This window comes from Uloborus diversus, chromosome 1 (genome assembly GCF_026930045.1).
Source record: "Uloborus diversus isolate 005 chromosome 1, Udiv.v.3.1, whole genome shotgun sequence".
Taxonomy (NCBI): Eukaryota; Metazoa; Arthropoda; class Arachnida; order Araneae; family Uloboridae; genus Uloborus; species Uloborus diversus.
The window spans coordinates 264,530,124-264,555,814 of record NC_072731.1 but is presented as its reverse complement, the minus strand read 5'-3'; the positions used below and the strand labels follow the sequence as shown (position 1 = coordinate 264,555,814).

The 25,691-nt window shown below is 33.2% G+C and overlaps 1 protein-coding gene across 1 annotated transcript in view; it reads right to left on the bottom strand.

The window, feature by feature from the left end:
• LOC129227390 (sodium-dependent proline transporter-like) overlaps positions 1-24,752 on the bottom strand; it is a gene marked incomplete in the record, with an annotated part of 96,150 nt that extends 71,398 nt beyond the window's left edge. The window contains 5 exon segments of the mRNA XM_054861944.1: positions 10,122-10,171; positions 14,035-14,204; positions 18,943-19,074; positions 21,413-21,807; positions 24,606-24,752. Of these exon segments, the coding sequence (XP_054717919.1) occupies positions 10,122-10,171; positions 14,035-14,204; positions 18,943-19,074; positions 21,413-21,737 (677 nt within the window).
• Between the last annotated feature and the right edge of the window lie 939 nt (positions 24,753-25,691).

Sequence of the window (25,691 nt, the reverse complement as noted above, 5' to 3'; positions counted from 1 at the left end):
TTATCCTAGTATTTAAGGGGGAAGGAAATTTTAAATGTCGGCGAAAAGGGGGGAGGGTAATTCAGTAGTTCGATATCTCCTTCTCTCTTTTTAGACAACACTTAGAAACGAAATGATTCTTTCAGATCCTCAGCAGAAAATACAAAATTCTTGGTCACTAATACTGATTTCTCAGTCCGTTTAACCAACTTTCTTAAAATAAGTTGCGCTGCTTATACCTCTTCCCCTAAAACTGATTATAATTCAATGAAAATTATATTAATTTGAATTTTTGGCATCTTAAATTAAAATTATGTTTTTCGCAATCACGAGCGTGTGTGTGTAGGTATGCGCGTGTGTTTTTGTGTAGGCGCATGTGTGTGTGTGTGTGCGTGTTGTGTATGCAGTGCTGTGTGTGTGTGTACGCGCGTGGGCGTGTAGGCGTTCGTGTGTGTGTTTGTGTCTGTGTGCAGGCATGAGTGTGTGTGTGTGTGTAGGAGTGTGTGTATGTGTGTGCATTTGTAGGTGTGTGTATGTATGCGTGCGTGTGTGTGTGTGTGTAGGATATGGACGCAACATGGAGACGGTTTTCGCAAGAGGAACAGCATCGTGAGGCCGGTAAATGGTGGTGCTGCAGAGGAAGGCGAGGGGAAAATAAAATCATATCACATCAAAACAGTCAAATGAGAATAATAAGCAATCGTGATTGCTCAAAAACGTTCCACGCTCATTTTATAATGTAGTTCAACTTAGGTTTGAAATTTTTACTGTTGTAATGAGCGAAGTCTTGTTAGCTTTTAAGACTTAAAGCATTTTGTTAGTAACTATAGGAAAAAACTGCCCCCCCCCCAAAAAAAAAATTACAAAAAACTAAAATGTTATGTCAAATGAGACCACAGGTTTCTTATTTCGATAACATGAAAACCACATTGTTTGACAATCCCATATGACAATTACAGGACATGATTTTGAGTTAGATGCTTAACTTGTGAGTGACAAAAATTGATAAATGTATTCATTCCAAGTATTTCAAAATAATATTGGGTTTGACGTCAGCAACTCAATCAAATAAAAACAATCTAAACCATAAAAACAATCTAAACCAATAACTTTGAAAATCTAAAGGAAAGGTCAAATAAGACCACAAGTTTCTCATTTCGATTACATAAAAATCATATTGTTTGATAATCGCCTATGACAACTACAGGACATGATTTTAAGTTAGATTCTTAACTTGTGAGTGACAAAAATTGATAAATGTATTCATTCCAAATATTTCAAAATAATATTGGTTCTGTCGTCAGCAACTCAATCAAATAAAAACAATCTAAACCATAAAAACAATCTAAACCAATAACTTTGAAAATCTAAAGGAAAGGTCAAATAAGACCACAAGTTTCTCACTTCGATTACATAAAAATCATATTGCTTGACAATCGCATTGACAACTACAGGGCATGATTTTAAGTTAGATGCTTAACTTGTGAGTGAAATTGATAAATGTATTCATTCCAAATGTTAACGCCTTTGCGCGGGCCCCCGAGCGATAAGGAGCAACGCTTGGGGTCTTGGCTCTTTTCTTCGCCAAGCAACCCTAAAGCCCCCATTGTGAGAGGAGCGTGGGAAACCACCCCTCGGAGATGCACTTCCAACGTTGTAGCTAGCGGATGCAGCCATAGGGCTCTCGCTCCCAAATCCCTTGCAAGGATACATGCGTATCCTAGTCTTACTTTAATGTTATGCTCATACTCTAATTGCAAATAAATTTAATTGTTGTTGTTTTAACCACGACTCATCAATGCAGTCAACATTCTCAATATACAGTCCACTGCTGGAAAATTAGTTTTTCCCCCTGAAGCCAGGCGGCTTCACCAAATATTTCAAAATAATATTGGGTTTGACGTCAGCAACTCAGTCAAATAAAAACAATCTAAACCATAAAAACAATCTAAACCAATAACTTTGAAAATCTAAAGGAAAGGTCAAATAAGACCACAAGTTTCTCACTTCGATTACATAAAAATCATATTGCTTGACAATCGCATTGACATCTACAGGGCATGATTTTAAGTTAGATGCTTAACTTGTGAGTGAAATTGATAAATGTATTCATTCCAAATATTTCAAAATAATATTGGGTTTGACGTCAGCAACTCAGTCAAATAAAAACAATCTAAACCATAAAAACAATCTAAACCAATTACTTTGAAAATCTAAAGGAAAGGTCAAATAAGACCACAAGTTCTCATTTCGATTACATAAAAACCACATTGTTTGAAAATTGCATATGACAATTACAGGACATGATTTTAAGTTAGATGCTTAACTTATGAGTGTCAAAAAATGATAAATGTATTCATTCTAAATATTTGAAAATAATATTCGGTTTGACGTCATAGAAACAATCTAAACCAATAACTTTGAAAATCTAAAGGAAAGGTCAAATAAGACTACAAGTTTCTCATTTCGATTACATAAAAACCATATTATTTATCAATCGCATAAGATAGTTACAAGTTATGATTGTAAGTTTGGTGCTTAACTCGAGAGTGTCAAAAGCTAATAAATGTGTTTATTCCAAATCCTTTGAAATTATATTGGTTTTTCGTCTGCGACTCAGTCAAATCAAAAAGCTCTTTTAAGAGATTTTCGAAGAACATTATTGCTTTTTTTAATACGCAACCATTGCTTTAATTTAGGGAACCACATAAAACTTTTTACTTTATCATCTTCGCGTGTCACAAATACTTGTTATCCACTCAAAACCGAGCATAAAGTGTCACAACATAATTTATAGCTCTATAAATTCACCTATTTGCTTGAAATTTTATGACACTTTTATGAGCCCAAAGTGAAACAAGTGTATGTACAAAAGGCTTTGAAGAGAGAATTCGAATCTATGTAAATACGAAACACGCATTAATGGCTGAAAAGGCATTAAAAGGGATTTGATTGGCTGTTAACTGTTGTTTTGTAAGTCATGGCGGCTTAGATTCTTCCTGGCATGAGAAGTTTGCCGACTGCAAGCTGTGGACACAGTTCTGTGAGACATTCGTTTGTTCTTGCTGAGTGTATGTGAAGAGTTTTCTTAACGTCGTGGTGTGGGTATTAAATGTCATCGTCAAACATTATATATCTATGTATCTGGGATATTAGAAAAGCAGTTGACTGTTCGAGAAGGAAGAGTTCTTTTGTAAATTCTCGATGTGCACTTTGTCTGGAATTTTCATTTGTTAGTTTATTTAAATCCGATTTATCTATATCTATATCAACCAAACTGTCTATATCTACAGTGGTGGACAAAATAAGCCTTAACGTTTTTTGATTTTGTTTCAATCATAACTTAACTCAGTTTAACTTTTTTCAGTGAAATAAACATGAATCATTGAGAAAATCGTTCTAAATTCTGAATGACCAATCAATCAAATTAAAAATCAACGTAATTAAAAAAAAAGTGCAACTTAAATATTTTATCATTTCGTAAAATCGGGATAAAAGTATAAACTCAAAGGTAAAAAATCCTGGATAACGGTAATATTTTGTTCGAATAAGTCGATTTGAAGTCAACGCATGAATAAATCTTGTTATTTGTGATTGGCAACTGTCAAAATTAGTAACAAATATTAAAATACACTGCGGGACGACGTTAAAATCTCAAAAACTTCTAACGTTATTTTACTCATAGCTGAACCTAGTTTAAAGTTGCTTTGCCAAAGTAAAGATGAATTACTGACAGAATAGACCTGAAATCAGTATAACTCATAAATTTTACTAAACAATTAAATGCAATTTAAAAAAAAAAGTGCGACTTTAATATTTTATCATTTCGTAAAATCTGGATAAAAGTATAAACTCAAAGGTAAAAAATCCTGGATAACGGTAATATTTTGTTCGAATAAGTCGATTTGAAGTCCACGCATGAATAAATCTTGTCATTTGTGATTGGCAACTGTCAAAATTAGTAACAAACATTAAAATACGCTGCTGGACGACGTTAAAATCTCAAAAACTTCTAACGTTATTTTACTCATAGCTGAACCTAGTTTAAAGTTGCTTTGCCAAAGTAAAGATGAATTACTGACAGAATAGACCTGAAATCAGTATAACTCGAAAATTTTACTAAACAATTAAATGCAATTAAAAAAAAAAATGCGACTTTAATATCTTAGCATTACGTGAGGTCTGGACAAAAGCATAGAGTCAGCAGAGGGAAATTCCTGGATTACAGAAAAATTGTGTTTGAATGAGTCTATTTAAACTCCACGCATCCATCATTTATTTTTCAAAATTAGTGACAAACAATAAAAACAATGAATTAATCATGAAAATTTCAGTAAGTTGAATTGACTGAGCTGGTGGTGTATTTCATGTAAACATGAAAATGCTTATGCATAAAACTCCAAATTTTTGTTCCTTTGTTAATAAGTTCGTTTTATAACTAGTAAATAAAATAAACAATCTACTTATTAGATATTTGCAAAGCAGAAGCTGTCATCTTTGTCTTTCCATCTGTTTTTAAATTCAAAAAAAAAAAAAAAAAGAAAGAAAAAAGAAAAAAAAAAAAAAAAGGACGTGAGAGCTTATCTTGATTTCGCAAATTTACTTTTTGATGAAATATTTTCGAGGAATGGCTTTGTATTAAGGCAGAGGAAAATTGCGGTATATATCCGAATGAGATGTATAGTCTGTATGAACTTAAAATACATTGAAAATTAAAAATGCAGAAAGATCGTACAAATATTGAAGAAATAAAGATACTTTCATTCATAAGGTATTTTAGTTTCTGAATGTTTTATTTTTTAGTATCTATTTTCACGGGATGTAAACCACAACGTGGTTTTCCAAGTGCATAAACTTATGAGGAAAACCCCATATTTCTTTCACTTCCTATATATATTTGCATTAAAAAAAAAAAAAAAACGTAATCATTATAATTTATCCTCTTTATTCAGTTTTAGCAAAGGAGTTTACTGCAACAGATGAATTTTTCTACAGCAGCATTTTTTCTTTAAATTAAATTTTGAAAAGTTTTTTTTTTCTTTTGCTACTTTTTATTATAATTCGATCTCGTCATTTTGTTTTTTGATACCATACAGTTCTTTTTTTTTCACAAAGCATACACACATACAGGCATGCTCTGGGACTTCTTATTTTTGTTTAATGAAAGCATACATTTTTTTTATTTGACCATTGCAGCTTTTCTTTTGGTTGTAATCAACTGTATCGACGTTTTGTACTTGTGACAAGATCAACTACTAAATTTTATATATATTAAAGTAAAAATGTTATTTTTACATTAAATAAATTCGTTCAGTTTCCATAGACACAAAAGAAAACTTTCCTCCTGACAACATGTATCGTCAAAATTGGAATGAATTCTGCTTGACATGTTTCCCTGTAATGAAAAAAACAATTGGCCGTTCGTCATGACGACATAGCTTTCACACTGCAGACGAAAAAGCTTTGATTTGCTTTTCAATGTTTGAAGCTCGTAAGGTTTGAAGATTAATTGAAAAATACATAAAATGACAATCTTACTGTCACAGAAGATAAATAGTTGTAACTTAATAGAATGCAACGTTTCATCATGACAGCATCACTTTCAACGAGTCGTGATGCGGAGTTCTGGATGAATTTCAGGTGAGCAAACACTTAACCCGTGATGAGCACTACTTGGGTCATTATTGCTAATTCGATGCTTTAGGAAACTATTTTAGAGCTTTAATTGACTAAGTTAAAACTCCGAAGATTCTTCAGGTAGTTTTTTTAACACGCTTTTATTAGCTTCACCTGTATGTATGTATGTATCTTGTAACGGAATCTTGCAGCTCAAATTTCGCCCGCTTCCTGCGATCGGATTCTTTTGAAATTTGGCACGCGACCTCAGACCCGATGACAATGCAATATTCTATCATCAAATTAATTAATTAACTCTTTTAATTGTTAGTTTCCTCCAATTTTATTCAATATTTTGGCATAAATCCAACAATGTGAAAAAGGAAAAAAATAAAAAAATACATTAAAAAATGCTCGCAAAAATTATTTAAAAATTTCTACAAAAACCTTTCATTTTTCTAAATCAGACAAAATTTGTTCCAATGTTCCAAGGTAATTAGAACATGAAATATAATTGTTTTTAACTAATTTCATGCCAAAATTTAGGTGAGCCTTCCATTGGAAATTCATTGCTGATCAGACCATTGTTGAACAAAACTTTTATTCAAATGCATCTCAAATTTTCAAATAATGTAGATATGATTTCCGCACACATACATCGATGACTGAGATGGATTAGACAATACTCCACAGGCAATTTATCAGCGAAGTTGAATGTTTTTAGAGCTCGGCTATTACACTTTAAGGGGTACAGTTGCTCTTTTTGGAGTTCAAGAGACCACGTTTCGAATGCCACCCGAGACCTTTAGTCGCTTTTTTTGGGCAAATTTCATGAATATAAAAGATTTTGAACAATATTGAAATGAATATTTTTTCGTAAAACAAGTTAAACTAAAAAGAAGAAAATAAAATAATTGTTTAAAAAACTAAAAAAGCACGCTTTCGTAGCAAAATGAACTAAAAAGTGAAAAATAATCTTTGGATGATAGTAGTTGACCAATCACTTAATTTTAATGTAATACAAAAAAGCGTGGGGGGGGGGGGGCTTCTTATCAGTTGTCTTGAATTTCTTTCATTTGTTGTCCATGCAAAAATGTAAATAGACAGCACCCCACGTTTTTTTTTTTTTTTTGAATTACATTAAAATTAGGTGATTGGTCAACTACTATCATTCAAAGATTATTTTTCACTTTTTAGTTCATTTTGCTACGAAAGCGTGCTTTTCTAGTTTTTTAAACTATTATTTTATTATGTTTGGGTTTTTAAGCGAATCCTTAGGTGCAATAAAATAATACATATTCTCATCAAGGGACTACAGCTAAAGACACAGTGGAAATGTAACTCAAATTTGTCAGCAGTTCTATTTTTTGAGCTAATATTGTAGCGTTTGTGACTTCCGTGCATCGGGGTTTCCACGAGGAAAAAAAAAAAGGAGCGTTTGGCTGTAATATCATCCGAGAAAAACTCATACTTTTCTCCACTGAAAGAAAGGTTTATTATAAAGGGTAACCTCGAAACACGTCTGTTAATAACAAATTAATAATTTCTGATTTTATAGCGTTGTGCTTCCTACTGTTACTTTGTTGCACAAAGGTTTTTCTGCATTTAGATCTTCAATTGTCTACACAGACGATAGCTATGTTATGAAAAATAATATATATATATATATATATATATATATATATATATATATATATATATATTCATGTTGTGCACTTATTTTAATTTTAAACAGAAAGTCTCTTATTAGAAGCATTTACTCTAAAAATATGTAGATTTAATTTATTTTTCAATAAATATATATTTTACTCACATAAGATGAAAAACTGATCTCATACTCATTTAAAATTTTGATCAGAAATCTGGAGTAAGTCTTTTAGTACCAAGTACTCTGCAGTTTTAAATACAGAGTGCATTTTAGGAACATCCTTGTACTTCAAGAAGTAAAAAAGTTGGGACTGTTTCAAGTTTCTGGCATTCCGTTTACAAGTAGGCAGGCATGTTTTCATCTTTTTATTTTTTTAGTCAAACTTTATTACTACACACTTTACACACTCGTTCAAATAAAGTTTAAAAAACGAAATGACTAAATTAAAATTGGTTCATGTGTGTATAGGAACTACGATGGCGACAGACACACAAGTTAAATTTATAAGCTCCTTCTTTTGCATCTGGAGTTGATAAATAGACGAATTTTGTCGAGCGAATTGGTTTTATATTTAAATGTGTAGTAAACATTTGTAAAAGCGGTATCCTTTTTATGTAAGAGATCACATGACCTCTAATTTGTTTTTACGAAACTTAAAATATTTCCCGATACACTTATTCAGTAATTTATTTCATTACTCTTTTAAAAGTGGACAATTTTTGCTTATTGAACAATTAATTTCTAGAACGAAAACTGGCTGTCTGTGGCACCTCACTCAGTGTCACGTGGTAGTGATGACCTGATTTAACATCTACTGAACAACCAATCAGAAATAAATATTCGATGAACATAGATGTATGTAAATGAAGTCTGATTTTAGTACTCTGTACGTTATGTATATAAGCAAAAATTTCCCAGCATATCCAGTAAATAATTTCGTTTTTGGTGATTGCAATTTTCCAAACTATTTCGCGTTTCTAAACATATTTGTTGAGAACAGAATTCAATCCAAAAACGGTATTTTTATGCCTCTATATTCTATGATACAGGCACAACATAACCAGTAAATCCCTTTATCTCTCCTAGTTTAGATTGTTCCAGGAGTTTTGAATTTTTTTCCCTCTTTCCTCCAAGCATTTAAATCTCTGGAGCATATAAACATTTTTCGAGGAAAATTGACTTTCAGATAAGACGGGAGTCCTTCTGTCTTTAAATACATAAAGGTTATTATGCGCAAAAAATAAGGCTCTATTCTAGGTACGAAAGAAAAAATGAATTTGTATTTTTAACACGCAAGGAATCCAACCGGCAAATGCCAATACTTTTGGCGCTCAGCCATCGACGCCCTTTAGTTGGCAGAATGTAAGGTTAAACATTCATATCTGCAGAATTTTTTGTTGGATGCCTTCTTTCGAGTTACAGGACTTTGAGTAGAACGAGTTTTTCCCGCCTTCGTAAATAAAAATGAGATTTTCGAGGGAAAAAAACGTATCAACGTTTCCAGAGTAGAGGAAGATGACATACAGCCAATTTTGAAATAACGTCAGTAGCTAAAGTTAGAAACATTTTGCGAGCGCATTTACTTGATGATATACTTTATTTAGAAATTTTTACGGATAGGAAATTTAGTTTCTGAATTTCAACAAAATATTCTTTTTTTTTTCGTTTTAAAGCAAAAAATTCTTTTGCAGATGACAGCTTGGATGATAAATCTCGCGATCATTTTACAAAAAGGGAAAATTCTTTGTGAATATAAGAATTTCGTTTTGAGCAGCAGACGGGCTAATGACCGAAAGTTGTGTAATTTGTGTTGACGAACACATATATAACTTGAGGAAACAGCGTGTAATAAAACATATTGGTACGAATAAACTTTTTGTATTATTATTTTATAACGGTTACTTGTTCACAAGAAAAATAAATTTCACGGATAGAAAAAGTTTGGTTTCTGAATTTCAAAAAAATATTCACTTTTTTTTTTGTTTTAAAGCAAAAAAAAAAAAAAATCTTTTGCAGACGATAGCTTGGGTAATAGATCTGGAGATCATTTTACAAAAAGGTAAAATTCCTTGTGAATATAAAAATTTCGTTTTAGCAGCAGGCAAGCTAACGACCGAAAGTTGTGTAATTTGTATTGACAAACACAGTTACCTACCACTTGATGAAACAGCATATAATAAAATATATTGGTACAGATAAACTTTTTGTATTATTATTTTATAACGGTTACTTGTTCACAAGAAAAATAAATTTCACGGACAGGAAAATTTTGGTTTATGAGTTTCAACAAAATATTTTTTTTTCGCTTTAAAGCAAACAGACTGTTTTTATGACAATAGCTTGGATGATAAATTTTGTGGTCATTACATTCAAAGTGAAAATATTCTGTGAATATGAAACTTTGCATTAGCAATATACAGGCTAAAGACCGAAAATAATTGACAAAAAGATAAGCCAATCTTATGTTCATCATTTGACAAAATTACAAACTACAAACAATATTAACAACAAATAAACTTAAAAAAAGCATTTACTTGTTTATTAGAAAACGTTCAGCGTATAGTCTAGCAAACAAATTCAAGGAAATTTTGTATGTATAACAGAAGGCAAAGGGTTAAAATAAAGCACGAAATAGGCTGGTTTTATGTAAAGTATACCACCGTGAAAACTACGTCAAAACTGCAGAAATATTTTTAAATGTCTAAAATTTTTTTGTAATTCCTTTTCTTTCATAAGCTCACATATATTTTTTGATGGTATTCTATTTTTTTTCTTATCACACAAACCACTCAACCAAAGTTTAAAAAAAGAGAGAAATTTGATACCGATAGCGGAAATGAGGGATAAAAATGTATTTAAAGCTGAAGTGACTACTTACCTCCAATAAATCTCACTGGAAAGTTTTGAGCCAGTATGATTTATATCATCCTAAGGGAAGAAAAATGTTTTATAATAAATGCGAAAATATTAACCTTAAACACTATTAAATATTTCAATGCTAATTTGTGATTAGACAATTTTTTTCTCAACAGCGTTAGACACTTATGAGTCATACTTAAAAAAGCGTAATTTTTCTGTCACACACCTTTTACAATAAAAACTTTAAGGAGCAATTCATTTAACTATGATTTTTAATTTCATCAAAAATATATCCATTTAAAACTGCAAACAATCTTTTACTAATAATTTTTATTTCAGTACAATTTTGGTTCACAACATGTAAATTATCACTTCCGTGGCATGTCACACACCTTGTGTGGCTGTTTATGTCGCTTAATAACTTTATTGGTTAAAAGTATATACTTATTTATTTATTAATCCTTTCACAAGCGTTTCAAATACTAGTTGTTTAAATACATTTAATTTTTTTAATTTCGTGTTTTAGTTCGTTTTAGAAGAACAAGGATTCATGTCACACGATAAATTCTCACCTCCGTTACGTAAACACAAAATGCCATTCCTCGTTAACACGTGGCAGTAATGACATCAAATTTTATTTTCCGTGATACAAGGGAGCCCCCTTGTTTATTTTCAGCCATAGTTGAAGTTGTGAGATTTTTGTCGAAAAACAAGAAGATAGATTTTGCTTTAAAAACTTAGTGCGGTTATTCTGACTTCCCACCTCTGTGAACTAGAATTTCAGGGATGTAAATTAATGTAAAAAAAGAAGTGAACATGTTTTCATATGCTTAACATGTGCAGATTGTAGCAACGAAGAAAAATAATTTTCATGAAAAATGTATGTATTACGCCTATATTAATGGAAAGATCCTCACCTCCGTGACAGAGCTTATCAACGTCATTATTTCTGAGGTAAAAATAACTAATGGAGGGGAAATACATCAATAATAGGTATTCTACCAAAATTATAGATTGCCAATATATCCTGAAATTTACTAAATACTATTTTTTAACATACATTTGAAACTACTAGTTGAGCCGTACTTTAAGAGAGCTTAATATAATAGTCCCACTAATGATTAAAATAGCTGATTGTTTGCACAATTAACAAAATTACTACTTTGATATTAAATCGGCCTCAATTTTTAAACATTAAAAGTTTATTATTTTTTTTTTTCGTGAACAAGGCCTTTTTTTTAATTTTTTTTTTTTTAAATTTAAGAGTAAAATAATTGGAACTTAGCTTTGCCATTGTTTATGGTTATTTCTAGAAGGTAAATCTTCCATGTAAGAATAAAAAAAAGAAAACAAAAGGTTTCGAAATTGAAAAATATTTGCATTCAAAAGCCACGTTTTCTGGAGAATGACCCTATGCCAAAAAGTATTTTTCTCATACGTAAAATATTCTTGTAAAAACTGTTTTTTATGGACAGTATTCTTCAAAATTGCATGGTTGTGACCAACAACCTAAAAAAAAATCTGGTTCGAGAGCAAAATGGGAAAACGTTAGCTGCTGTATTGAAAAAGAACCTTCAATAATTTTAAGCAATTTAGCTCCGCTGTTATATGTATTTTCACAATCCTTCTACTTCGTAAGAACTTTAATGTCATGTTTTGTTTGCTAACAAATATATTTACTTCCTCAACAATATTGCTTTCATTTTATATGAACTAATGGAGTCTACATCAGTACGTTAAGTTTCGAGTCTTTTTATACACACTCATTGTGAAACAACTCTGGAATTTTTGCAGCAACTTTTTCTGAATTTATTTAATCAACGCAGCAGTAACCTTATATGACAAAACGTCATGCTGTGAAATCAACCTTTTTCACCACGTGAGCTATGTAACCAATAGCAAAGATGCTAACAAATTTGTCCGCGTCCAAGTGGCAATGACAACGACGTACGTAAATACATACTGAAGATGTCATGTGCGGTCACGTGGCCTGAGTGGCAGAGTGGTCCGAATGATGGCTTAGGGCACTTGGGATGACGGGTTCGACTCGTACCCTCACTCAGAATGAAGTTTTCCTTCTTTGAGTTGTTTATTTAAATCAATAAAATTGGTACTGTCATACGTAACGGAGGAAAAAAATCTAATAATATATCTTTAGTTCATGCAAAGCCGTGCGCTGTACTGCCCGTTCTTGAAGACGAAGACTACCACTCATAGAAATGCTGAGCATCTAATTTTGCACGTTTTACTTCCAGATTTCCCTTCCTATTTTAATAAAGTAAGAGCAGACTTGACGCATGCGCAAATTGGCGCTAGGAATCGGCTAAGAGAAACAGACAGTAATACTCTCCGCACTGTTTGAAAAAGCAAGCTGGAAAATTTACAGCAGCATACTGCAATATTGAGAGTGCAGAAAAAAAGAGGAACTACTGTTTTTACACTTAATAATGATCCAGGCAGCACCGAGCAAATTGCTAGTATATAGAAAATGTAAATGAAAAACATACGTTATAATAATACAGATGAAAAAAGAAAACGCTTTCGCGCTACTTAAAGATTCTTTACTAATAATAAAGCTCAAAGTCTCTCTGTCAGGATGTCTGTGACGCGCATAGCGCCTAGACCGTTCGACCGATTTTCATGAAATTTGGCACTAAGTTAGTTTGTAGCATGGGGGTGTGCACCTCGAAGCGAGTTTTCGGAAATTCGATTTTTTTCTTTTTCTATTTCAATTTTAAGAACATTTCCCGGAGCAAGATTATCATAAGATGGAGGAGTAAATTACGAAATTATCATGACGTGGAATGGGAGAGAGAATGAACATAGCCAATTGGCGATAAATTCATCATCCATTATTTGTAAATATACAGGTGAACCAAATGACCTTTTAATTTTCTACTACGGGCAAAGCCGTGCGGGTACCACTAGTATTAAATAAAATGTTTTATTTTTGGCTCAGTGGCGCACACAGGAATTTTGCAAAGGGAGGGTCCGAGATCGAAAGCCTCATTTTCATATTATACCCCAATACGTCGTCAAACATATTGACTTGATTCTGTCGATTCGCGAGAACGGAAAACAGTGAAAAATAAACTATTGAATAAATAATTAGCATTTTGTAATGAAACATACTTAAACAAATTACCAGAAAGCAAAATAATTTTACGCTTTTACATTTCTTATAGTTAAGAAATGTATTCAGCAAAGCAAATTCATCGTTGTAGAAGCAGCATATGGTTATAGACGTTCATAGACTCTCATTTTAATCTACAAATACAAAACTAAAAACATCGTTATTATAGTGTGTTCATTTATAATCACCATTCTACTTCTTTTAGGTCATTTGTTGTAGGAAAAGTGCACAATATTTTTGAAAATCTTTCAGCATAACGATTTTATTTTTCCATTAATTAGAACTGAAATTATTGTTATCTTTGTTTGGTAATATTTTACGTACAAAATACATAGAACCGTAATCAATCGGGGAAAAAAACAAGACCTATGGGAGGGGTTCGCCAGGGGGAGGGGTTTTAGCCAAGTGTGATTGAAATTAGCCAAAGTGGCTAATATCAGCCAAGCCTGGCAACCCTAAGCAAGTTTAAAATTTTAAAGCGAGAAGAGACAGATTTTCATTGTTACGGTTGCAAATCGTCTGCCTTATGTGTCAATTCACAATTTTTTTCAGGGCTGAACTCAATTAGACTTTATATTAAAAAACTCTTTTTTGTAAAAAAATCGCGTTTTTACAGAAAAAACACTGATGTCGATGAACTTAGAATGCTAAACTACAATTAAATCCAAATTTCATCCAAATCGTTATAGCCGTTTCCGAGATACGAAATATAAATATATATGCATACCCACAAGAATTGCTCGTTTAAAGATATAAGATAAAATGCTTTATTTCGGCTCAAGGTTGCAAATATACATACCTGTTGATTTCTCACATGGCATTTCGTTAAATTCAATGGATATGACGGGCACACGGCCCAAGGAACTGTTGTCTGAAATGTGGACGCCATATAAAACACAGTATAACACACAATGACATTGTAGTATATACAAATGATGAGGGATATGGTTACCATTGCGTAACCGATTCCTGTAAATGCAGTAAAAAAACATTATTCAAAGGGAATATATTTTTTTTTCTCAAAACAAAGTCTTAACCATTAGAAGCAAAAGCTATCCTGAAAACTATTTTTTAAATGGCGTGCTCAAGGGGTTACAATACTCAAAAATGATGAAAGGATAAAAAAAAAATTATCGCTTATTTCAAAACTAAAAACTATTCTGAACACATGGGAAAAGTTTCATTGCTTTAGTTGAAATATTTAAAAAGTTATGCGTGGTTTTAGGCCATGCTCGCTATGTGTTCTTATGCAAAAGAAAAACTTTAAATTGCTTTTTCTCGATGATGCTTTTTTGTGTTTTCATGTCATTAGAATCCCTAAGGATTTTTTTCTATTAACTATACAGCTTTAAAGTAATACATTTGCAATTGGGATAACATATATGACAAAACTGTGCATTGGATAAGCATCTTATAAATTACTCAAATGTTTAGAGCATATTAAACCTGGGTCATTCCATAGTGACTAACGTAACATTCGCAGCAGATTTTCAAACTCTTTTTATTTACACCGGGAGTAAAAATAAATGTGTTTTGGTTTAATATGCAGATTTAAAATGTACAAGGTGACTATTTTACATTTCTACCAAGAATTTGAGCAAAATAAGCGCTGGCAGGTGTTTTTTCACCAAAAAAGGCATCGTGACTAACGTAACATTTTTGCAACCCTGAGAAACAATGCTTATGTTACGAGGCAAAATTTTCTGAAACTTACGCAGGCATTTAAAATTGGCCGATATATTTGTAAGAGCGAAACAATCTATTTTTTAAAATGTACTACAGATTTATTACAGATGAAGCTTTTTTGGCCCTTAATGGTACTTTTACGAAAAACTGTGTGTGACTAACGTAACGTGACTAACGTAACCATCGAATAACAAGCAATGAATGCATATAAAAAACATTTTGTAATTAATCTCTTGCTCTTATATTACTTTTACACTTTTTAGGAAACTTCTTTGGGTTGCATTATGGTTCTTTTTTTACTTTTTTTTCTATATTAGTGTAAGAAATTGAATGGAAGGATTCAGTTCAATTAACTCAATTTGAATGTGCAAAAAAAGTAAACAAATAAAAAAAACTGCTTTTACAAACTGAATAACATCATTTTGGACTAATTAAATCTTAAATATCTCTCTTTTAAAAAATTAACTTTATACAAGTTGATAGTTTCATCGAATTCTTGTATTCTGCAGATATACTAGTTATCGACATAAGAAACTCCTAGTACTTCTCAATGGCATATTAATTTTAAGAGTTTACTGAATCATCGAACGAATAGTGTTGTACATCCTTTTGAATTAAAATGTAATATTGAAAAAAAAAATATTCGAACGTTTTTTCAGAATGCATTTTAATTCCAGATATCACCGCAAATGCTTGAATTTCTAAATGATCATTCTTGCATTTTGTGAAATATATGGCAGCAGCGCTTATTGTCACTGTATCATGTAACATCTTCAAATGTTTCCCAACAAGCAGCCATTACTTCATTTTAATAGGTGGAGATGTATTTTCTAAAAAATAGAGACGTTCTCCTTTGTTAAGACTGTATTTCTATTATCTTAATTTTTAAGCTTGGATTCTTGTGTTGAATGCACATTCAGCAAAGTACCCATTTTGATTTACTCAGATTTTTTTTAATAATAATTCTTTAAATTGGAAGTATCTTTTTAAAGACTTTTAAAAAGTATTTTTCTAAGTAAACAGAAGATCTACAATGAAATATTACTGATATTTTTCACCCATTAAATTTTTAATCAATATAGAATGCCTACATATTCAAAACTGTTCATGAAAATGCACATAAAATTAAATAAGATTTACATATTAGCAGTCATTTTTAAAATGTTACGTTAGTCACATGCAAACTGTTACGTTAGTCACAGCTCAAATGTTACATTAGTCACACTAATTATTTTATATCTACTAATACTAAAATAAATATTATGCACTTTTTAAGTAGATATGACACTGATGTAAGAAAATAAAAAGTGCTGTTTGGTTCAATCATCTGGTTTCGTTTTTAAGCAGAAAATAGTACATTTTCGTGACTAACGTAACGTAAATATTTTCAGCAAAATAACCAAACTAATTAAAATACTTATCTTATAATGTACGCAAAAAGAACAGTCAATTTTATTGGGTCAACATCTAATAATTTAGAATAAACATAGTTCTTTTAAAAATTTGCAAAAATTTTTACATTACACAAGAAAACGTAGACGCATGTTTTTTGCACATGCTAAGACTTTTCTACAACCTCGCTCGTTTAGAGCCAGAAGACAAACACCGAAGGAAATTTTTGCAAACTGTTACTGCATTTATATACAAGAAAGTATGTTGAATGAAATTATAGGTCACAATTAAGGCTTTGTGGAAAAAAAATTTCTGAGGATGAGGTTGACATTTCTATGGAATGACCCACCTTTAAAAACCAATTTAAAAAAAAAAAACTTTTTTACATAATTAATCACAGAAAACTTTCTAATAAACTCACAAGCGAATGAATGCACAGATTTTTAGAGATGATTATAGTGATCGTTTAGCAAAAATCTTTTTTTAAATTAGTGAAAAATAAAAAAGCTTTAGTTATTTTAAAAAATGAAATTTTCCTCAACTTTTTGAATTTTTAAAAAAAAGTAGACAATATTTTTAAATTTTGAAAATAAATTATTGATTAAGAAATAAGTATGCATGTTATGATTTCAATGAAATATAAAATGTACTTAAATTTAAAAAAAATATTTGAAAGGTACTGTGACTTAAGACGAAAAAAAAAATCTACATCATATTTATTTATTATGTTTTTCAACAAAATTTTTTTTCTCGGTTTTTTGTTCCCGGTATTTATTCTAACGTTCATTTTGATGTATCTTCTTGTTGATGATAAATCCTCTCACAGCTTTAAAGTGGCGTGTTAAGCGGCCTACGTTCACTACTGAATGCATCAAAATAGGACAATTTGTTTTGCAAATGGGGTTCTTTCCTTCAGTCAAAAGTAGTACTTTTTGTCACTGAAATTTATAGAATAAGGAAAAAACATAACATGGACCCAGAAAATACTTTCATTCACAGTTATAACTTTTTCAACAGTTATTTTTTAATTATTTTTTTGAAATGTCCGATTTCCAAACAAGGCGTGGTCTTGATGACGTCACAAATGATGCATTTTGGCGCATCTTTCTTCCACGATTGAGCATCTTTTCGCTTTTACGAATAGCAGAATTTCGCAGTAGCGATTACATGACCGATTATACGTTAGATCCATGATATAGACGAAAGATTCATTTCTTCAATATTGTAGTGAAAATTATGAAATTGTGTTTAAATTTGCAATTTTTGCCTTTTAGTTCATTCTTTTTTATTCTGTGTAATGGGATGGTTTCCTTCCGTCAAAAGTACTACTTTTAGTCACTGAAATGGATAGAATAATAAAAAAAAAAAGGAAAAAAAAAACATGGACCCAGAAAATACTTTTATTTTGCCAATATATTTCTCATTTAAATTGTTTTCAAACAAGGCGTGGTCTTGATGACGTCACAAATGATGCACTTATCCGCATCTTTCTACTACGTTTCCACGCTATGGTAATCAAGGAGCAAATTAAAATTGCGTTCTACGCTTGCTATCAACCGTATCGTTGCCAATACACGTGAGTAAAGATGCGAATTAAATATTTTGCTCTGTGAATGGCAACACAGAATGGCATTTCATCATTTGTGAGGTCATCGGACAGAAGCATAAACAACGAAAGCCTGCCGATTTAAGTAATTTTTTAAAAATATTAAATTTAAACAAATTATTTAAAAAATGCTCAGATCCTATGTTTTTAAGCATGCTCTTTCAGAAAAAATACTTTTAAAATACTAGAAACGACCCCATTAAGTCGCCTAAACGGGAGGCGGTTAGTTGAATTAACTCTTCTGGAAATTGCATGTACACTTTTCTTATTTAGTAAGTTACCGTCCTATAGCCAGGGCTAAGGCAGAAATACATGAAATACACCGCCAGCTCAGTCAAATCCAGCCGAGGACTGCAGTTTCGTTCTAATTAGCACTCATCAGCCCGGCAGAGGGACGTGACTGAGCTGGAGATGGAAAAACCTCTTAAGGAAGCCAAGAGTGCCAAACAAACTGGTATCTAATACAGAATTAACACTGACCAGAAGAGTGACCGAAACAATGGTTCGGTTCAACTTGAAGATTGAAGGCAAGGCAGGTATATTCAGTAAGTTACCGTCCTAAATGACTGAGCTGGCGGTGTATTTCACGTATTTCTGCCTTAGCCCTGGCTAATTCTGTATTAGCTACCAGTTTGTTTGGCACTCTTGGCTTCCTTAAGAGGTTTTTCCATCTCCAGCTCAGTCACTTTCCTATGCCGGGCTGATGAGTGCTAATAAGCACGAAACTGCAGTCCTAGGCTGGAAATGACTGAGCTGGCGGTGTATTTCACTTTTCTTATTATTTCTTTAATGGCAAGGAAAAAAAAGAAATAAAATATTGCTGCTTTCTATTAATTGAAAAATAGATAAAAACAAACTAATTAAATACGGCTTAAAATGCGAAACAATATTGTTGCTCATGAGCACATTATTAAAGCTTTAATTAAAAGAGCACATTTTAAATCAAGCACTAAAATTTATTACTGTTTTTGCTTTAAAAAGATTTGCACACACAGCAGAAAATGAAATGTGACTTTGTTTTACCTTTAGCAATGGGCAAACAGTTCCATATAGCTAGTGGACCCAAACCTCCGAATTGTCCGAAAGCTAGTTCCATGAAGTACAATGGTTTCCCTGCTAGTAGCAGCATCAGCAAGTACGGTATCAGGAAAGCACCTACAATAATTATTTCAACATTATCAACTACAATCTTAACTAGTATGTTGTGGCTATCACGAAACTTTCTTCTATATCTTTCTTATAATTCTGATCCCTCCCCATGCCTAACGAGGAAGCAATATTCCCAACGAAAACAAAATTACACATGCCAAAACTTGATGACCATCCCAATTCCTGATTTATCTCAAAAGCAAAGCAAAGAATGAAAATTGAAAATTATTTTTAAAGCCTTGCTGAAAATAATTACAAACATTTATCTGTTAACAAAATCAAGATGGCAACAGTTAAAAATTTTAAATCATTGAGATAATATTTCGGATCGTTTCCATGCAATTAAAAGCACGAGCTGAACGCAGACGACAGTCTGTTACGATTTATCTTTCTTATTGTTGCAATTAAAAAGCTATTTTTATTCACACAAATAAAAAAAAAATCAGCCCCCCCCCCCAGGAGCGATTGGCGCCAAAATTAAACTAACGCCTGTTTACATATGGATTCATAATTATTCCAAATTTCATCCAGAACGTAGCATTACTTCTTGAGATAGGGCACTCACAATGAAAAAAAAAGAACGTTCGATTGCGCCACTCCCTTTTTAGCTGTTGACACCAAAATAGAATCATTTCTTATACCCTTTGAGATACAGCAGTCACAATTGACGGCAAAAAACGTTCTATAGCTCAACCCCCGTTTGAGCTATTGACACCAAAATTGAATCAGGATCTGTACCTGTTAGGGACAACATATGGACCAAATTTTGTCTGATTCCGCCATTTACTTCCTGGGGAATAGCAATCGAGCAAAACTCAAAAAACGTCCCATTGCTCCACCCCCCTCGGAGGAATTCGCGCCAAAAACCAATGGCCACAAGTTCACACAGGGGCACATATGTGTACCAAGTTTCGTTTGATTTCATGCGGTAGTTTTTGCTGTAGAGCGGCCACAAAAAACTGGTCACACACAGACGTGACACACATACACACAGACAGACAGACATTTTCCAAAAATAGTCGAAATGGACTCAGCACACCTCAAAACGTTCGAATCCGCCAAAATTCGAAATTCGAAAATTTGCACGAATCCAATACTTTCTTCTATATATTAGATATAGAAGAAAGTAAAAATTCAAAACATTAGATCCATTAATAAAAAGAAATATGTACAGGTAGTTATCAAAATAATGGAAACACTTGTGAATAAAAGTGACATTTTTGAATATGTACGTAATCTTTACTTACTAATAATAAAGCGGAAAGTCTCTCTGTCTGCATGTCTGTAGGATGTCTGTAACGCGCATAGCGCCTAGACCGTTCGGCCGATTTTCATGAAATTTTGGCACAAAATTAGTTTGTAGCATGGGGGTGTGAAATTCAAAGCGATTTTTCGAAAATTCGAATTTGTTCTTTTTCTATTCCAATTTTAAGAACATTTTACCCAGCAAATTATCATAACATGGAACAGTAAATTACGAAATTACCATAACGTGGAATCATAACATGGGTAAGCATAGCAAATTGGCGACAAATTCACCATCCATTATTTGTAAATATACAGGTGAACCAAATGAGGCAGTGAGAAGCAAAGGGATGCAAGTGGACTATTTTAAGTTTCGAGTAAAACGCGTTTAAAGATCAGATCCTAGGTAGGCTTTCACTGATTTTTGTTTCTAAATCATGCTGTACAGCAGCACCTACCAGGGCTACTAGTACCATCTCTTATCTCTAGACAGGTTCACCTACCATGTGTATCTCCAAATTTTTGATTTTGCCATTTGCATCCCTTTGCTTCTCAGTACCTCAAATGAACTTTTAATTTTCTACTACGGGCGAAGCCTCGCGGGTACCACTAGTTTTACAACATAGCAACATATGTATTTTGTAGTTAGTTACCGCCCTAAGCCACGGCTAAGGCAGAAATACTTAAAATAAACCACCAGCTCAGTTATTCCATCCGAGGACTGCAGTTTCGTGCTTTTTAGCACTCACCTAACTGAGCTGGTGGTGTAAATTAAGTATTTCTGCCTTAGCCCTGGCTTAGGGCGGTAACTTACTACAAAATACCATGCCTTGCCATCAATCTTTGAGTTGAACCGCACCATTGCTGCGGTCACTCATCTGGTGTGCTAATTCTACATTAGCTACCAGTTTGTTTGGCTCTCTTGGCTCCCTTAACATGATTTTCGGCACCAACTCATGTGTTTCCTATTCCGGGTTGCTGAGTGCTAAAAAGCACGAAACTGCAGTCCTCGGATGGAATAACTGAGCTGGTGGTGTATTTTAAGTAGCAACATATGTGTTTTCACTCTTAAAGGTAAGACTTCAGAAAGGAAAATTACCTCCACCATGCTCATACGCCAAATATGGAAACCTCCAGACATTTCCGATGCCGACGGAGAGTCCAACACAGGAGAGCAAGAACTCCCACTTTGACCCCCAATTCCCTCGGGAGGCTATGGTGTGCGTGGACAGTTTCCTAATGGACGCACTTCCCTTGCGATTGCCGACCATGGACGCTCTTCGGAGGGAGGATCTGGAGTATTGCTTCTCCAGGGGGGGCCTGCCTTTCCTTTTGGAAGGGGCGATGTCCTCATCGTCATGCTGTCCGTCGAGGATCTTGCTGGTGAGGGACTTGTGGTGGAAGGAGACTCTTCTGTTATCCATCTGAATTGGTAGGTTTTAGCTTCGAATGGGTCGTCATGGGATATTGCATGGGATTGGTCTTCCAAACGACCTGAAACGAAAAATGATTTTTATCAATATAAACATGCTATGAATGCAATGGCCTCTTCTAAACCAGTAGATTCTAAAGTGACCCACATGAACCACCATGGTCCATGTGTCAACGTCAACTTCCAAGGGGTCCATATCAATGAAAGAAAAAATTTGCGTGTGAATGAGATGCAGTTAAAGGTCCATTAGTTTAAATATAATTTAAGCAAGTTATACAAGAATTAAGCATTCTATAACTGCTATAGTAAACCTAACATTGTTTCAAACTATGTGTTCTACTACTAATATAATACTTGACTACAAACAAGAGTAGACGATTTGACTTTACAGAAAGGCAAACTCCGCCAAAATTTGGTTTAAAATTGTGTTTTAAAGTTGGGAAAATAAAGGGGTTTTTATTTTCTGTCTTTTTGCAGAAGAAAAATCGTTTCGGTTTTTTTCTACATTCAATTCGATCACGTATCCCCATTTGAGCCATTATATGCCATTTTGTGGGCATAATGTTTGCAATGATGATTGAGAAGATTTAAGGTTGGGGTTACCTGAAAGATAACCAATCAACTAATGCTTTCAATTTTGTAATATCCAAACGCGACTTTATACTTAAGAGACCCCTACACATAAAATTTTAATTGGTTTATTGGGGTTAAGCCAGCCGTCGTAAATCGTGGTAACTGGATCACTGGAGACCTTCATCATTTCGGCATATTATTGAAGAGGAGGAACGGTCTCCAGTACCCTGCATCCGAGATCTTTTCTAGTGACCAACCCTGGGACTTTCGAACCCATGTATTCTTTAAGCACGTACTTGGAGTGTACTCGGTGTGGCATTCAGCACCATTGGGCTCCTGCCCGATGACGCCAATTGTCCAAAATGTGTTTGAAGTTAATCGTTAAAAAATTCAATATTAAGTGTAATCTAAAACTCTTCATATAAATGTAAACTTTCGCATTGAAGGGTAAAATTTTATTTGTCCAGTGGTTTTTCCATACATTTTGCTTTTATCTGATGATTTAGAACACATTGAGGTAAACAATCATCTTTACTTCCACTCTGTTTTGAAACTTTCAAATGTAAATATTTTACTGCCTTGATAGTTTTGAAACTAGCCCTAGATGGGGGGTCCACGGAATAAAAAAGTGGGAACCATCAAAACTAGTACAGATCATATCCGACCAGTTTGAATTTCTTTTATCAATTTCTTGATTTCCGTCATCTAATCATATTTATCATCCACTGACTTCCCCCTTTTTTTGTGTATCATAAAGTATCACTGGCTTGTACATAACTGATTTATTTGCAAAGAGGTTTTAAATATTTTGACTATTTCATTTCACAGGAAGTGGACAAATAAGCCTATACAAATCATTCTAGTTGTTGAGAAAGGTTACAATTACAGAACTATCGCAAACTAAAATGATGAAGCTAAAGATGTTATTCAGTCTGCAGTTCCAAGAAAAGAAACCCTTGCATTCTTAATACAAATGCAACAGAACTGACTAGTAATAGTAGCTGAGGAAAAAAAAAAAAAAAACAAAAAAACTTTCGAATTTTCAAAATTAATTTGAATTTTGAAATTTTGAATTCAAAATTCAAATTAATGAAATCTAAAGCTGTTATTCAGTCTGCAGTTCCAAGAAAAGAAACACTTGCATCCTTAATACAAATGCAACAGAACTGACTAGTAATAGTAGCTGAGAAAAAAAAAAAAAACTTTCGAATTTTCAAAACTAATTTGAATTTTGAAATTTTGAATTCAAATTATGTTTTTCGCAATCACGAGTTGCGACAGGACCCTACTCATTGGTCACTACTCCACTCGCTTGCTGTAGGCTTGCGTGTGTGCGTAGACATGTGTGCATGTACGTTGGCGTGTGTGTATGTGTGTAAAGGCGCGTGTGTGTATGTGTGTGAGTGTGATGAGCGTGCGTGTGTCTGAGACATGGACGCCACCGACCATAAGCAGCGGATACCGGGAGGAGTCACGCCTGTAGAGGGGGGTGGGGTTGAAAAAGGAACCGGGCATCAAGGACGGTCAAATGAAAACAATAAGCAACCGTGATTGCTAAAAAAATAAATAAATAAATAAAAAAAATAAAAAATAATAATTTGAATTTTGTCATCTTGAATTCAAATTATGTTTTTCGCCATCACGAGTGTGAGTATGTAGGCGTGGGTGTGTGTGGGGGTATGTGTGTGTAGGCATGAGGGTGTGGGTAGTTGTGTGTTTGAGTGTTCGTGTGTGTAGAGGCGGTGTATGTGTATGTGTATGTAGGCATATGTGTTTGTGTCTGTGTGCAAGCATGAATGTGTGGGTAGTTGTGTGTATGTGTGTGTATGTTTTTGTGTGTGTGTATGTGTAGGTGTCTGTATGTATGCGTGTGTGTGTATGTGGTTTGTGTGTGTATACGTGTTTATGTATGTGTGTGTATGTGTTTGTGTGTGTGCGTGTGTGTGTATGTGTGTGTGCGTGTGTGTGTATATGTGCGTGTGTGTGTATATGTGCGTGTGTGTGTATATGTGCGTGTGTATATGTGCGTGTGTGTGTATATGTGCGTGTGTGTATATGTGCGTGTGTGTATATGTGCGTGTGTGTGTAGTTGTGTATGTATGCGCGTGTGTATAGGATATGGACGCAACCTGGAGACGGCTTTCGCTTAAGAAGCAGCATCGTGAGGAGCCGGTCGCCGGTGATGCTGCAGAGGGTGGCGGTGGGAAAATAAAATGATAGGACGCCAAAAACAGTCAAGTGAGAACAATAAGCAATCGTGATTGCTCAAAAAAAGAATAAGACTCACCTTTTTCTTCTGTTGATTGTAGAACTCAAAGCAGCAATCGAAGCACAAATTCTGCCCTTCTTAGATCTCTTTAAAGTATTACCAGATTCAAGGAAGTTTTAGCTTCGAATTGCTCGTCATGGGATATTACATGGCATTTATCTTCTGGTTTAGATTCTGAAATGAGGAAAGGTTTTTGAGAAAGGAAATACGATTTAAATTCATTTTTTTTACTTATTAGGGTCCTTCGCCCACTGCTCGCTTTGCTTGCTAAACTTCGTTTGTTAAAGTTTCATAAGCATACATTTTAGTTTAGCCTGCAAATCGAAAGTGGCTTTCTCATGTCAGAAAATTATATATGTTGGCTTAAAGCGCGAGAAATATAAAAAGTAGCAACGAACTCGCATGTTTTAGGAGGTGTATTCTAATTTTGTGACTTTGTACTTTGCAACTTTGTCTTAATAATCAATCTGATAAATAGTAATTTTTTTTGTCACTTATAAATCCTGTTAATTTCAGTTTTCATAACTATCAACCACAAATGAGAGTTTACTAGAATTACTCTTTAGAAAACAGAAAAGGAGAGAAAGAGAGAGAAAGAGATAATGTTTTAAACTAAACTTTGGGAGGAGTTGTGGACCAAATACTAGGAAAAAGCACTTATAGAAAATCTGGAGTCGTCAGCTTACATAAAGTAACAAATGTCTCATAGCATTTTTCTCTTATGGAATTACATTGATCTTTTTACAAGACAATAGAAAATATAAAGATAATTTTCAACATATCTTAATAAAGAATTGGGGCAAATAAGCGATGCTTGCTAGATTAGAGTAATTCGTTGTACAATGTATGAAGAAGTTTCAAAATTAATGGAAATTAAAATAATATTGCTAAAAAAAGATACTAATACTGTTTTTTTTTGTAAATTGATCGTCTGCAATGTTTTATACCTATTTTTTTTTTATTTAATTATCTTCTGCGATGTTTTAAATTTATTGTTATTGTATAACTTGCAACTCCAGAGCTCGAATACGCTACCTTGCGGTGATTAACAATACTAAAGAAAAAGGTAAAACATTCCATTCCACGTGTTTCCTTTGGACTAAA